This window comes from Argiope bruennichi, chromosome 6 (genome assembly GCF_947563725.1).
Source record: "Argiope bruennichi chromosome 6, qqArgBrue1.1, whole genome shotgun sequence".
Taxonomy (NCBI): domain Eukaryota; kingdom Metazoa; phylum Arthropoda; class Arachnida; order Araneae; family Araneidae; genus Argiope; species Argiope bruennichi.
In genome coordinates, this window is record NC_079156.1 from 91,250,317 (window position 1) to 91,265,332 (window position 15,016).

At 24.8% G+C, this 15,016-nt stretch overlaps 1 protein-coding gene across 1 annotated transcript in view; it reads left to right on the forward strand.

Moving 5' to 3' along the window:
• Nucleotides 1-15,016, forward strand: part of LOC129972307 (G protein-coupled receptor kinase 1-like) — a 182,988-nt gene that overhangs the window by 160,480 nt on the left and 7,492 nt on the right. The window contains exons 10-19 of the mRNA XM_056086396.1: nucleotides 380-461; nucleotides 2,474-2,604; nucleotides 3,996-4,090; nucleotides 4,222-4,329; nucleotides 5,432-5,498; nucleotides 7,016-7,116; nucleotides 9,298-9,460; nucleotides 11,580-11,745; nucleotides 12,756-12,889; nucleotides 13,766-13,891. Of these exons, the coding sequence (XP_055942371.1) occupies nucleotides 380-461; nucleotides 2,474-2,604; nucleotides 3,996-4,090; nucleotides 4,222-4,329; nucleotides 5,432-5,498; nucleotides 7,016-7,116; nucleotides 9,298-9,460; nucleotides 11,580-11,745; nucleotides 12,756-12,889; nucleotides 13,766-13,891 (1,173 nt within the window). The remainder of the gene's footprint in view (nucleotides 1-379; nucleotides 462-2,473; nucleotides 2,605-3,995; nucleotides 4,091-4,221; nucleotides 4,330-5,431; nucleotides 5,499-7,015; nucleotides 7,117-9,297; nucleotides 9,461-11,579; nucleotides 11,746-12,755; nucleotides 12,890-13,765; nucleotides 13,892-15,016) is intronic.

The window sequence follows — 15,016 nt, forward strand, 5'->3', positions numbered from 1 at the left end:
AGCATAGAAAAAAAATTCTATAGGTTCCCTTTTCTCTGATTACTGAGAAAAAGGCATTGCATGTTTGATAGAAATATATTTGTTTCAGGCAGAGTGCCAGTAACCATTGAAGAGATCCATTACTGTCTTTTTTTTCTCCTTGCTTTAAATTATGCATTTAAGTGTTATTCAAATGATTGCCTTAATGCTTTCCTATAATTGACATATTTTATTTATATCTTATTGAATATTTATTTCCGCTATGCTGAAAAGATATGTTTAAGATAATAATTTCCTTTTTAAAATGTCTAATTTATATAGTATGAATAAGTTTGAAGTGAATAAAGAATTCATTTTGGCTCATTGGCTTTTAATAATTGTCTTTATATGTATTTTTCAGGAAGGCTGTCCGTTTATTGTATGTATGACCTATGCATTTCAAACCCCAGATAAATTATGCTTCATTTTGGATCTAATGAACGGTAATTTCAATGCTTTATTTCTCTAATTGTTTTTGAGTTCTCAGAATGTTTAATCATATGTTATATAGGGATTTTTTCCCCCATATCTCTCTGATCTATTAACTAGATTATTAAAATGATAATTTAATTGTGGTTCCGTGTATAAGGAGATAGTTCATCACTTTTAGTAAAAAATGTGCACCCTGTATTAGAAAACTGTTTATTTTGATAAACTGTAAACTCTCTTGCTTTTAACTGATGTTTTAAAACTGCCCAAGAGCTAGACCTAGACAAAAGGATAGTATTTTCAGTGTCTCTAGAAATGCTTTTATAAATAAATATTGGATAATTAGTATCATTTAATTAATCTATCATTTTTTAAAAATATGTGCAGTTAAAAAGTTAATAAATCAATTATCATTGAGTAATCTTGTATTGATACTAAATAATTTAAAAGATGCCAGTTTCTACGGATACATTCCACATTGAAATTTGATGTATTTTTAATTTTAGAATAGATTAGATGAATAGAATGATTTAGAATATTGATGATTTAGAATGATTAGATTTAGAATAGATGAAATAGATTAATCTTACAATGAATCTTTTACTTTAGATATGAAACGTTAAACTTAGTTGTGGGAACTTTGATTTTCCAAGTTTCATTTATGTAATTAAATTAGCTACTTTTGAATTTATTTCTTAAAGGAAAATCGGTCAGAAATATCCAATATTACCATGGACTTTAAATTTATTATTAGATGAAGTTATATTTTTTGAAGAGACTGGATGAGCATCTGTTTTAAAAGTTCGTATTGCATAGAAAACTATTCACATAAATCATTACATTTGGTATCTCAGACACTAAATGCCTTTTAGTATTATTGTTTTGAAATCTAAATTAAATATAAATTTAAAAATTCAATGCTTAATGACAGTATAAAAAGTTTTTTTAGTCATGCTAAATCTAGAACTTTTATCAACATAGCAACTGTTTTGATAAAGGTTTTAAGGGAGTGCTGGAAAAAAAATAGGGGGGGGGGTATTGTTTTTTTAGTAGACATCTTAAAGAGCTTTAATCAAATAAGGAAATCCTTTAAGTTGTCTTTTTAATTATAAAAGTATCTTCTTTAAAGCTTTTTTCTCAAGTTGGTGATGCTCTGTTAATAGAAGTGCATTTTTTTTTTAATTCTAATAAAAACAAATGATGGTAGCATAAATTTTGATTTTTTTTTTCTTCTTATGTATATACAAATTAACATTGTTTTCATAAAGAAAAATAATTTATTAATGGCTCTGAACGAGTTGAGTATAGCATAATTTTTAAGAACAATTTTATGGCAACTGGGCATCCTAATATTTGACTGATAGCTTTTATTTTTAATTTAATGTATTTTTTGCCAGGCTGTAGATTTTGAACAATTTTTAGCAGCTTAGTTTTTAGATTAAGCCATGAAGTTTGCTTATTCCTAATATTTTTTTTCCTATTTTATTATCTAAGAATTTGTTAAAAAAGTACAATAATAATATTTTTATTATTTTAAAATCTTTCATTATAATAAATTTAAATTGGAAACATTCATTTTTAATAACTATTATTTGCTTTTAATTCTCTGTCACCAAAAATATGTAACAGCTCTTGTTTTTAACCACTAATTTCAGAAAGCTCCAAATTAGGACTTTTATATCAATCCAATTCATCTTTTTTCTAATGAATTACTTTGATCGGTCAAGCAGCAACTCAATCAGTTGCATTTTCAAAATATTTAATTTTGTCAGAAACCCTTTCAAAGATATTTCACTTCTAAAATATCAAAAGAACAAATAAACGTAATTATATCAATGTCGCAATGTTTCAGATTGTATTTCTTTTCTTTTGTCATATTTTTCATTCATCTTTTTCAACATATTATCTTCATGGACAATCTGTTCACTTCAGCTTGTTTCTGTACATAAATATATTTTTCACTGTTCTGTGCCCATAAATCTGCAAATGCAATTTTTAAAAAAAAACCGTTTTGTTTTAATTTTAGGTGGAGATCTACATTACCACTTATCCCAACATGGTACGTTTGCAGAGCAGGAAATGAGGTTTTACGCAGCTGAAGTCATATTAGGACTAGAACACATGCACAAACGTTTTGTTGTGTATAGAGATCTCAAGGTTAGAATTTTTAGAACAATTAGCATGAAATTAATTTATAATTTAGAGTGCTATTTCTCTTTTATTACATTTAAATTTATTGAGTGAAAGGACAAATTTTATCTGAAATAATTTCAGATAAAAACATAACAAATGGATTTGGATATAATATTTATCATGTTTTCTGGAAATTACTTTCTGTGTTAATTTTTATCGTATACATTTCCTTTTTATGGTTTTATATATAATTTCCATTTAAATACAATTGTTCAAATGCTCTTGAATCATTAAGTATTTAGAAAACTTCATCTTGAATGTTTTGTCCATGATAACATTTTATTGACTATGGGATCATATGCTGAGTGTAACAAAGCATGTTACATAATCTCAATTATCTACTCTCTATCAACTGAGAGCTCTTTTAACCATGTTGATATGAAAAAAATTATGCTATTTTAATATAGTCGAGGACTTTTTTTTAAAGGATGTCAATGTTGCCATTAGAGCTAAATTTTCTGGAAACAGTTGTTTGTGAAAAAAAGGTGTTCCACTATAGCTGAAATATTTATTTGGAGAGAAAAAAGAACTGATTGAATTGATAAACAACTTCATACTGACTTGTACAAATCTCATTCATTTTCATGGGGGGAAAAAATAACTGGAAATTTTTTAGAATTTAATACCATTGTGGGGAGTCTAGCATTGTTGAATGGGGAAGAATATCTTTTTCAATGTATCACAGCAAAGAATCATTGGAAAAATAGGAAGAAAATAACAAAAATCAGTTAATATTTGTAAGTTTTCTTATAAGAAATTAGATTACTAATGAAAGAATTTGTTGTTGATATGTAATAGTTTTTATGGGCTTATATTATTATTTTAAATAAATAAATTGATAAAACTGTGTTGAAAGAGAGGATTCAATTTGAAATGTAGTTTCTACTATCCAAATTTTTGATTATCTGATGTGATGATGTCCCCTTCAGTTCGAACAATGAAAGTTCTAATCAATTTATTTGAACTTCATTTCATAGTTTAAAGGAATGAATTCCTTTGAATAGTTTTATATTCCAGTTTTTTTACCTGACAGTATATTAAATTATTTTACAGTAGGAATAAAAGTAGAGTTTGATTGGGAATTTCAGATATAACTGTGCTTTTAAATGGAATTGATGAGAATAACCATTTCAAACTTATAATTTTATGTTTATATATATATATATATATATATATATATATATATATATACAGCTATTTTTTTTTTTTTTTTTTTTTCATATTTGTTATTTTATGATACCATGTTTTTTTCTTTTTATATTTTCTCCTGTTGCCCTTGATGTTTTATTTTTAGTTTTCTCAAAAATGTTCATTACCATGTGCATTAATTTTTTCCATTTCTTTCTATATTTTAGCCAGCTAATATTCTACTTGATGAACATGGTCATGCTCGCATATCTGATTTGGGACTTGCATGTGATTTTTCAAAGCGGAAACCCCATGCTAGTGTGTAAGTGTTTTATCTTCTGTATTATTTATTATCTTCTGTATTATGTATTTCTGTATTATGTATTTATTATTCTGTATTCTTTTTTGTAGTTAATTTATTAAAATTTGATTTTTTTTTCTATTGACAATTAGGGGTACTCATGGTTATATGGCACCTGAAGTATTATCAAAAGGAACACCTTATGATTCTAGTGCAGATTGGTTCTCCTTAGGATGTATGTTATACAAGCTACTTAAAGGGTATTTATTTTTATTTTTCACTCCTAATATTTATTTATTTTTGTATGTGTGTGTGTGTCTATCACTTGATTTGTGATAAATAAACTAGTTAAGTAACTCAATTTCCTATTTATTTTCACATAATGTGCCATTTTTAGTTTAAAATTGGTTGTTTACATAAGACTTTTAAAAAATTCAGATTTATTACCATGTTTCTGCTTTATATATGCTTTATTTTATTCTTTTTTTATTACTGTATTTCATTTTAGGAATTTATAAACCTATAGCAATCCTTCCATAAATTTTAATTTATCTTTATTGGAGCTTTAAATATATAATGTTGTTGGTATTTCTATTTTACATATATATTACAGCTTTATGTTATATAAGAAAATTTAAACTTTTATTGTCATGTTTCTCATATGGATTAAGAATATATTTTATTTTAAGTATTTATATTTAAGTATATTTTATTTTATATGTTTTATTTCAATAAGTATAGAATTTAAGTTATGATAGTTGTTAAGACATTTCAACAGAGACAGCTCAAGTTGTCTCTTAAAAAGTGTCTTTAAATAATATTCTCGTTTTTTCTATTTGAAAATTACTATTATACTAAAAAATAAAGAAAATAGTCAAATTCTTAAATCTTATTTTTTAGTTACATTGGTATCTTTTTAATATTTTGAAGTAATGCAAAATTGATTTCTGGGTAATTGTAACTTTCCATTATAAGTTTATCTTGTATTTAGAATGTATTTTATTTGAAACGAAATGCTGTCTTTGCTTCTATGAATATGGAATATAAGTTGAAGGCAGATATAATTGAACATTTTATTATGATTACTTGATAAGTAATAAAATTAATAAATTATTAAATGGATGCTTTCCAAAATAAAATTTTATAAATAGTACACATTAATAATAATTTTTGAATTAAAATTTTTTTTATTATTACAAAATGTTCTATTTTAGTTGTATATGTAGATAAAATTATGTGCTGATTTAAAATTTTTGAAGCATTGCATCTATCGTTTAAAAAATGAGGAAATAATTGATAAATTTTAAAAGATAGTCACAAAAATTCTACATTTTCTTAATTTGTATTTGCTTTTTTTTTCAGTCACAGCCCATTCAGGCAGCATAAAACAAAAGATAAGCATGAAATAGATAGAATGACACTGACCATGGTACGTTGATTTTTATTCAAATGATTTCTATTTTAATTTGCTTCCAGAAATTATTTTTGTTTGAAATAAAAGAACAATATTTTGCAATCTGTACAAAAACTGGTTGTTGTCTACTAATATGTCCCAATTTTGCATTTCATTTTGGCAAGTATTGTCCTGTTTGTCACACAGTTCCTTTAAAAAAATAATGTATTTGAATGCTCGTTATGCATATATAGGGTGTTCATTAATTATTGTCGGAGTTTCCGTACCTCATAACTTTCGAATAAAAAATATTACGCAAAAACCGATTACGTATTCGTAAATTACAACTCAAAGAATTTTATTAATGATATTAAAGTGTAAAGCTTGCACAATTTGCACTTTGTAGGCATTCAGCTGAAGGCGATTATGTATTCGTAAATTCGCTGAACAAATTTTGACTCGAATTGAGGATGATGAAAATTACCTTCGGAAATGGTTCTTCAGTGACGAATCCACTTTTCATGTGTCAGAAAAAGTGAATAAACATAACTGTAGAATATGGGGCTCGGAGAACCCGCACGATTATCAAAAGTCAAAATTTGTTCAGCAAATTTACGAATACATAATCGCCTTCAGCTGAATGCCTACAAAGTGCAAATTGTGCAAGCTTTACACTTTAATATCATTAATAAAATTCTTTGAGTTGTAATTTACGAATACGTAATCGGTTTTTGCGTAATATTTTTTATTCGAAAGTTATGAGGTACGGAAACCCCGACAATAATTAATGAACACCCTATATTGTGCTTGTGCACTATTTCACTTGCCATTTAGAGTTTTTAAATCTTAATGTTTTTTTTTTTAATTTTCTTCTTAAAAATCTACAAAATCATATTCTTTTTGAATTGAAATGTTTTTGGATTTAATTTATGTAGTCTGAACGTACACCTCTTATTATTGCTATAAAAATTATTTGGTGAAGTATATGAATTAGTAGATTAAATATTTAATGTACATATAAAGCTTTGAATATATTTTATCTGCCATAATAACAATTTTATATGAGAATGCTAAATTTCAACTACTTTTTTTCTTAATTTAATTAATTAATTTTTTTAAATTTAATTTCTTTTCTTAATTTTAATTACTTTACTCTTTGGCATATTTTTAATAGCATACCAAAATTATATTAAAAATATTTTGACATCAATCTGAATAAAAAAATAGGATGATTTTACCATGTATTTTAAATAAGTAATTAATATAAGACATCTAAATTGATGAAAAATTGTTACTCTTTACCGAAGGTTGAATTAAGGGGATAAAAAGATAATCAAAGATTTTCTTTGAAATTATAATGGAAAAAGCCTCGAAGCCTTGTTATTTGTTTTAAAAATAGTTTTCAATCATTTATACTATAACATCTACCAGTTAATGTGAAATATATGATACTTTCTTTTTTTATTAATAATATGTTATCCTTTTTAATATAATAAGAATAATGTAAAAATAATATTTTAGCTTTTCTTACACATTTATTGTTATAATTACAGAATGTTGAATTGCCTGACAGTTTTAGTGTTGAGCTAAAAAATCTTTTGGAAGGTCTGCTTCAAAGGGATGTGGGTAAAAGGCTTGGCTGCAAGGAAGAAGGGTATGTTTCTAATATAATGAATTTCTTAAAAAGTATCTGAATAGATTGCTAGTTGATGAAGTCATAATATTGTTTGTATGCAGTTTATAGTACCTATACAATTTCTAAATATAAAATCAGCAAGTTTTAAAATTTAGCATAATATATATATTTGATTTATTGTTGTTATTTGATCTCTTTCTTTCCTTCCTCAAAAATGAAAAAACAAAACATATGCAAAGAATTGATTTTATTATTTTGTTTTATAATAAATTTCATTCAAAACTCTTTGCTTGATTTTGAATGTGTTTGACAAACATTTTCGATATGAAAGAAGCTGTAGAAATAGTTTAGACATTTCTAAAATAATTGGGGAAATAAAGATATTCTAAGCTGAAAAGGCTTTGCTGTTAATAATCGGAAGCATTGGTAGAAAAGTGTTTTTTTTTTTTTTTTTTTTTTTTTTTAGTCTCATTAAACTTATCATAAATATTACTTATCATCTTTTGGACATGAAGAAGAACAAGGATATATATTTTAGTAATCAAGCTGTCTTAGCAAGAAATTGAAGGTTGAAAAATTAATATGAATATGATCTGTATTTGCAGGATTACATATTTTTCAAATGATTCACATGATCAGTTAATAAAAATCAAAAGGTAGTTAGATTTGATAGAAAAAAGCGTTAGAAGTTCTTACCATCTCAAATTCACATATTTTAGAGTATAGGTTTGCTCCATTAATAATAACATCAATCTCCCTAAATATTGCCATTAAAAAAGTCTTAAAAAGTGTTCGCTGGATATTTTATCAAGATAGATGAAACCTGTTGGAGATGCTGCAATGAAATTTTCCAGTTTGTACTTTGAGTAAATAATAAATGAGCATCATTCATTTGATGGAAAAAAAAATCAATACATCGCAGGATACATCACCTGGTGTTATGGGTCCTTTGTGTTCTATCTCTTCAGATTTAATTTATGTTAACACAATCAATAAATCTGTAGAAATGATTATGCTTCAGACTACAATTTATTACATTGCCTTATAGTAAATGGAATATAATATGCTTTCTGCGTGAAAGAAACATGGCATCATAAAGCTTTTATTATTTGCCAAAAAATGACAAAGATTTTCACAGGTATCTAATGTTTTATATAATTTTCGGCAGGGAAATATGCTTTCCTTTATAATGTTTTTATTTTTCCATTTGATAAATATATCAAAGCACTTATTATGCTTTCTTTAGGAAATTTTCTTTTTAATATAGTTTTATTATCAAATTTAATCATTGAAAAGAAAATGTGGATTTGTAATTTTTTTTTTTATCTGCATACAGATTTGGGAATGTCCCTAATTTGAATATTTTCCAATTCTAAAGAAAAAAATTCTAATTTTTTTTTTTTTTTCAGATTTAAATATTTTCAATGCTGTTGATTTTGCTTAAATATGTAGTAAAAGAATTACTTCAATTGTAATAAGAATTATTACTCCAAGTGGATTTTTACTGTACTGTTTCTCATTTTAGTTGTTTAAGTACTTTCATAATGTATTATAATTTCTATAGATGAAAATTTCTATACTGTCCGAGTAAAATATTCTTGTTTCTTTGAAAAAATTAGATTTTCAAAAATATTTCATTATTGACATCTTTATATAAATTTATATATGTAATTAAGTTCAAATTATTAGAATTTGTATAATTAAATCTATTTCCAACCATTGAAATTCGAATTAAAAATTTTAACTTTTGAATTGCATGAGTATTTGTGTTTTCCCGCAACTCTCAGAGTGTAATAGCTATAATTTTAATTATGTTAAATTATTGAGCAAGATATTCTCTAATTTTAATTTCAGATATCTCCTATTTAGGCTAATAATGTTGCTAACTTCCTTTCTGCTTAGAAAATTCATACAATTTATATATCACACTTCTCTTAAATGAGCACGGCTCTGAATTATTAATAATATTATCTGAATAATATAATATTATCTGAATAATAAATTCATCTTTCCACCACTGTTTCATATTCTTGTTGATATTTTTTTCACATTGCAGCATTGTTTTCTGTGATTAATCATTGCATTTTTTTTAAAGAATATAGCCATTTTTTATGCTAACATCAAAACATTATTAACTGCCACTGCAACAAACTGCATTGTTCCTTTTTGTTCCTGTTAATAATTGATCATTCTTTACAGTGCTGATGAACTGAAGGAGCATCCTTTCTTTACGGGTATTGATTGGCAGCTAGTTTATCTTCAGAAATATCCCCCTCCACTTATTCCTCCAAGGGGAGAAGTTAATGCAGCTGATGCATTCGATATCGGTTCTTTTGATGAGGAAGATACCAAAGGAATCAAGGTAATTCACTTCTAAAAATCACTTTCTCCCTCTTCTTCTAATTTCTTTTTGGAGGGAAATACATGGTACTTGTGTGTTTCAATTGTCTTTTTAACACATTTTACAATTTTACTTTCATTTTATTGTTATCTTTTAAAAGTTCAAAAAAAAAAAACATGTCTAATCAATTAAAAAATATAAGAAATTGTTAAGCTGCATTCCAATTTTGCGAGACAAGTTTTGTGGTTAGATTTCAGCCGATAACCAAACTTCTTATTGTGATATATTATATGGCCTATAAGGCTTCTAAATGTGATTTATTTATTCCATTTTTAGAAATGTAATCTAAAAATGTCTATGTAGCTACATATTATTTGTTTAAGAATGGGAGATTTTGTTGTGATATTTTTACTTCCAAATCCTATTTTAAAATTAAGTGAAGATCAGTTTACTTATTGAAAGCCATTTAATATTTAGAAAAGAGTATTTTTGATGTGTTTCTTATTTTGTACTATGCATCAACATGTCTTTGTCCTGGATAATGTATATTGCTAGAGAATTAATTTGACTTCCTCATAAAGTTCTTTTCAGTTCCGTATAAAGTTCATATGTTATATTAAGTATTTGTTTTCAAAATGAGAAATTCACAATAAGATTAGAAAGCCTTTGTTAATTACGATTAGATGTTTGTTTAAGCATAATTCTTTTTCTATAAAACAAGGGTATTTAACATTTATAGAATTGTAATAAAAATTTTCTTAATATCTGTTTCATTTTCAAGGCAAAAAGTCTTTTGCTTACTGGTATTTGAACAGAATTGTTCCTTTGATAGTAATTTTTATGTTATATATATATATTAATGTTTTTTTTTCATTTATTACCTAGTAGTTTTGTACATTTTAGACTTTTTTTTGTTTTATTTGATACACCCTTAATTAATAGTCGAATTTTGTTCAAGAATGGTATATTTTATTACTTTTGATTATACATGCAACTGAAATTGCATCTCTTTTGTATAAAGGAGTTGTTCTGTGATACTCGCTTTAACAATAAATAAATTTAAAAATTATATCCATTTACATCTGATTTTCTGCAAGTATATAAAAAACAAGGTTTGGGTCAAAACTCTTTAACAAAACTTTATGAGAAAGCCAGATTAATTTTCTAGTGACTCACACTATCCAGGACAAAGATATATTAATATACAATTACTTTTTGCATATAATAAATTATCTTCAGTATTTAGTAAACCACAATGAGTTTAAGTGTATCATGAAAGCTAAAGATTATTTGAATTACTCAAAGCACTAATAATCTTTTTATTTACTAACATATTGGTTCTCAAGATCAATGATGTATTTAATATGTTTCTTCAATTCAAATTAAGCAAGTAGGACCTTTTTCATTTACAGAACTTGAAACTGAAGAAGGAATCTTAAAAATCATTCATAGAAATTGTAAATAATTTTATTAAAAAATTTATCTTTGCAAATCACATTTGACATACATGACATAACTGCCTATGGTGAATGCAGTTGTTGATTTCCTTAAAAATACAACAATTTTTCAATAAAACGTTATAAATATATTGTAAAATGAAGGTAATATATTTATATATCAGATATCAAATATCTTCAGATATCAAATATTGCATAAAGATTGAAACAACATTTGTAATTGAATTAATATTTATGAACATGTTGGGGTATTTTTAAATCCTATAATATAAAGAGAATTAAAATGATATATAAATTTTGAATAATTTTCTTTGTGAATATTTCTGTTTTAATTCAGTACAAATTTGTATGTAAAATGTAAATATATGTTGTTTACTTAATGAAAATGAAATGGTTTTAATAATTATTTATTGAATTTACTTTAAGAAGGTAAATTATAAATAAGAGAAGGTAAATTATTTTTTGTACTTGTCAATGTACTCGGAGAGCAAATTTCCCAAAAGATTACATTACAACATGTTTCTATTTTATTTTAGGTTTCCTATTTTAAAATGTGTTAATAGCTGATTTTCAATTAAAAAGTTACATTATAATTAATTGAAAATGAATTTCATTTGTTGATATAATTAGTAATTTCATTTAAAAATAAAAAATATCTAAAAAAATATTTTTTTTCTTTTCAGCTAACGGATGCTGATCAGGAGCTTTACAAAAATTTCCCTGTTGTTATATCTGAAAGATGGCAGCAAGAAATCGCTGAGACTGTATTTGAGACCATAAACCTAGAAGCTGATAAACTTGAACAAAAGAAAAAGGCCAAAATGAAAATGAAGTTTGATGATGAGAAAGGTAATAAAAGATTTTCATTGTTATTATTCATTCAAAATTTATTTATTTTTCTGCACAATGATTTGTGACATTTAATTTTTCCAGAATAAAACATACTTAAATAAGCATTAAATAATTTAATAAATAAAGTGTGTATAATTATAATTAGAAATATAATTAAATAATGATGATAATATATATAAATAATTTTAACAAACAAAATTGTATATTACTTTTGAGTGCAAATAAACCATATATTACATAAATTTTGAATGCTATTTCAACACAGAAAAGGCTATGAAATTCACTTGTAACATGCTGCATTTTTTTAAAAAAGAAACTTGTATAATTTTTTTTCTCTCCTTTTCTAATGGGTTTGTAATTAGATTCCATTTGTAAAGACTTACCATCTGTATATATATGTATTATTTTATTGGAAATTTCTGAAATGTGTCTTGAAATACATATATTTTAATAAACCTTCAAATTCATGCCTTCATTTGCAAGATTTTTTTTTTTATCATCCAATTAGCTAATAATGACACGAATAAAAAATATTCAAAAAGAGATCAAATTTAAAATAATAATCTGTCTGAGAATAATTTTAAGATTTATTTAATGAAATAGTATGATATGAATGATTCTCTTTTTCTAAATCTACTATGTGCTTCAGTAATTTAAAAACAAGCGATTTTTAATAATCGATGTCAATTTGTATAGATATGTATTCATAATTGATGTATTATATTTATGTTCCTGCTTATTTTGGTTTTAGGTAATATTTAATTCATATTTATATGCTACCATAATTCATGTTTTAAAAGGATGAAATTCTTACATATTGTTACAATTTTGTTAAATCCAAATGGGTCTTTGTATTGTTTACTTCATGTTAATTATTTTTTAATAGCTTGTTTTGTATATATAGAAATGCAGTTGTATTGAAAAACTGATTGAGACAAAATAGTCTGCAGTGCTGCTGTTTTAAAATCAGATATTCTGTTATTGATAATTTTTTCTTTTAATTTTAGAATCCGATTGCATAATACATGGCTACATCAAAAAGTTAGGTGGTCCATTTGCTTCAGCATGGCAAACTCGATATGGTAAACTTTATCCTAACCGTTTAGAGTTACATACAGAATCTAGTAGTGCCAAGCCAGAGGTAAGAACTTTGCTGAAATAAATACTGTTTTTTCAAATGCCGCCTTCCAAATAGTATTTCATTTATATTTGATGTGCTATGTAAATTTTCATGCTTTTTCAAAAATAAATTTTTACTATTTGTCAATAGTTTAGCTGTTAATGATGCATCTGATGTATAAAAAATATATATTTATTGAAAAAAATTGTTACATAAATAACTTAAAATCTTTTAATAGTAGCATTCAATTTTTCATTCTATATTTCTGTTTAGAAATTGTATTTTATTTTTAAATAAAAAAAATATACATCTTAAAGTTGGAAGCATTACATGCAACAATAATAAATGTATAAAAGTTACCATTATACTTTTTTAGTTTGACATTTTTTTTTGCGTTAATTTTGGACATGAAAGCTTTTGGAAATAAATTTATTTGGATATGTAATGAAATAATAAATAATTATTAATGCTGTATATAATTAACTGAAGACTTATGAATGAAACAATGGAATAAAAATTTACAAAAAGTTTAGGATTGTATTTCAATTATGCTGTCATAGAAGTACTATTTTTTTCTGAAGACAAAAGCTAGAAATGGATAATTCGTTTTCTTCACTATTATAACAGAGTAGAGTATACTAGCTAAATTAACTGGTTACTTTACTAAAACTAATTAAATATTAAAAATTATAATTGTATGTGTAAATAATGCATGTCTTTTAGTAGAAATATATTTATCATGAATCTTATTTGACAATGAAATTAATTGTTAAAATTCATTTATCAAAAATCCTTTCATTACTAATTTTATGCCCCCCCCCCCTTATTAATGCTTGTCATGGCTTTTATTCTCAAGCAATTTGTTTTATATTTTTCTGAAATACATTTTTTTTTCAGCTGATATTTATGGATCAGATTGAAGAAGTTGTAGCAGATTATGTTATGGTGAAAGGGGAACAATGCATTGTATTAAAAATGAAAGCTGAAAAAGACAGGGATGCAAAAATTGTTTTAACGAATCCAGTAAGTGACATTTATTAGAATATCCAAGCATGTATTTTTATTTCTAGAAACAAAAGTGGAATGTGGAATTAATGATATATACTCAAGGGGGATAAAACTATCAATTTGTTAATTTCAGTTTAAGATGAGGTTATAATAGTATGGGAAGATTTTTTAAACTTTTATTTTATGTTAATGAGTTTTTGAAAATATTGTTTTTAAAAATTTCATAATTTTATTGATGTAATGATTCAATTGATTGTTAACAAAATTAAAATTTTATTGAATATTTGCCTGGCTTTTTTTTAAAGCTATATATAAATAATATGTTTCTATTTTATTTTAGGTTTCCTATTTTAGAATGTGTTAATAGCTGATTTTCAATTAAACGTTTATACTATTTTTTTTGTCTACAGGTTATATATTATCAATGGAATGAAATAAATTAAATAAAAACATTTTTTTTTTTTTCATTCTCTATTTTCTCCAAAATTAGCTTTGAGATCAAAATTTAAATTGAAAAATTGGTATGAATTATCAAAGTGCACATTTATACATGTATAAGGCATGCTTAAATTGTTATAGATGAATAATTTTTAAGCTATTTATTAAACTTTATATTGAGAAAAAAATGAATAAAAATTCTCATTTATGTTCATTACACTAGAAAACTTCTAGTGTTTTAATTATGTTTCTAGAAAACTTTAGAGAAGTGAAATTTCTGTTTTGATGTTGGGAAACTATAAATAAATGAAGATAAATTGAAAAATTATATTATGTCAAAAAATGAAGGCATCAACTTCGAAAAAAAACAACAACTTTCTTTTGTGATTGACACTTTTACTTTAATATTTATACTTTTGTTTTTACTTACAGGAATATTGCATTTCTTTCATTGCATACATTATTCTAAATAGTTACTTTCTTATTTTTTACTTTCAGTTAATTAAAATTTGGTTTTATTTATATGTAAAGTTAGACTTCCAACTCTTGTACTTTTCATCAAACGTACCTTGTGTAACTTAGGGACATTACTATATTCACATTAATGAAAAGTTAAAATTGAATATTTTAAATGTAATATGTGTAAATGACAGTTCAGAAGCCACTTATGTGTTTTCCTCTAAAGGTATGGCTGTGAAATTG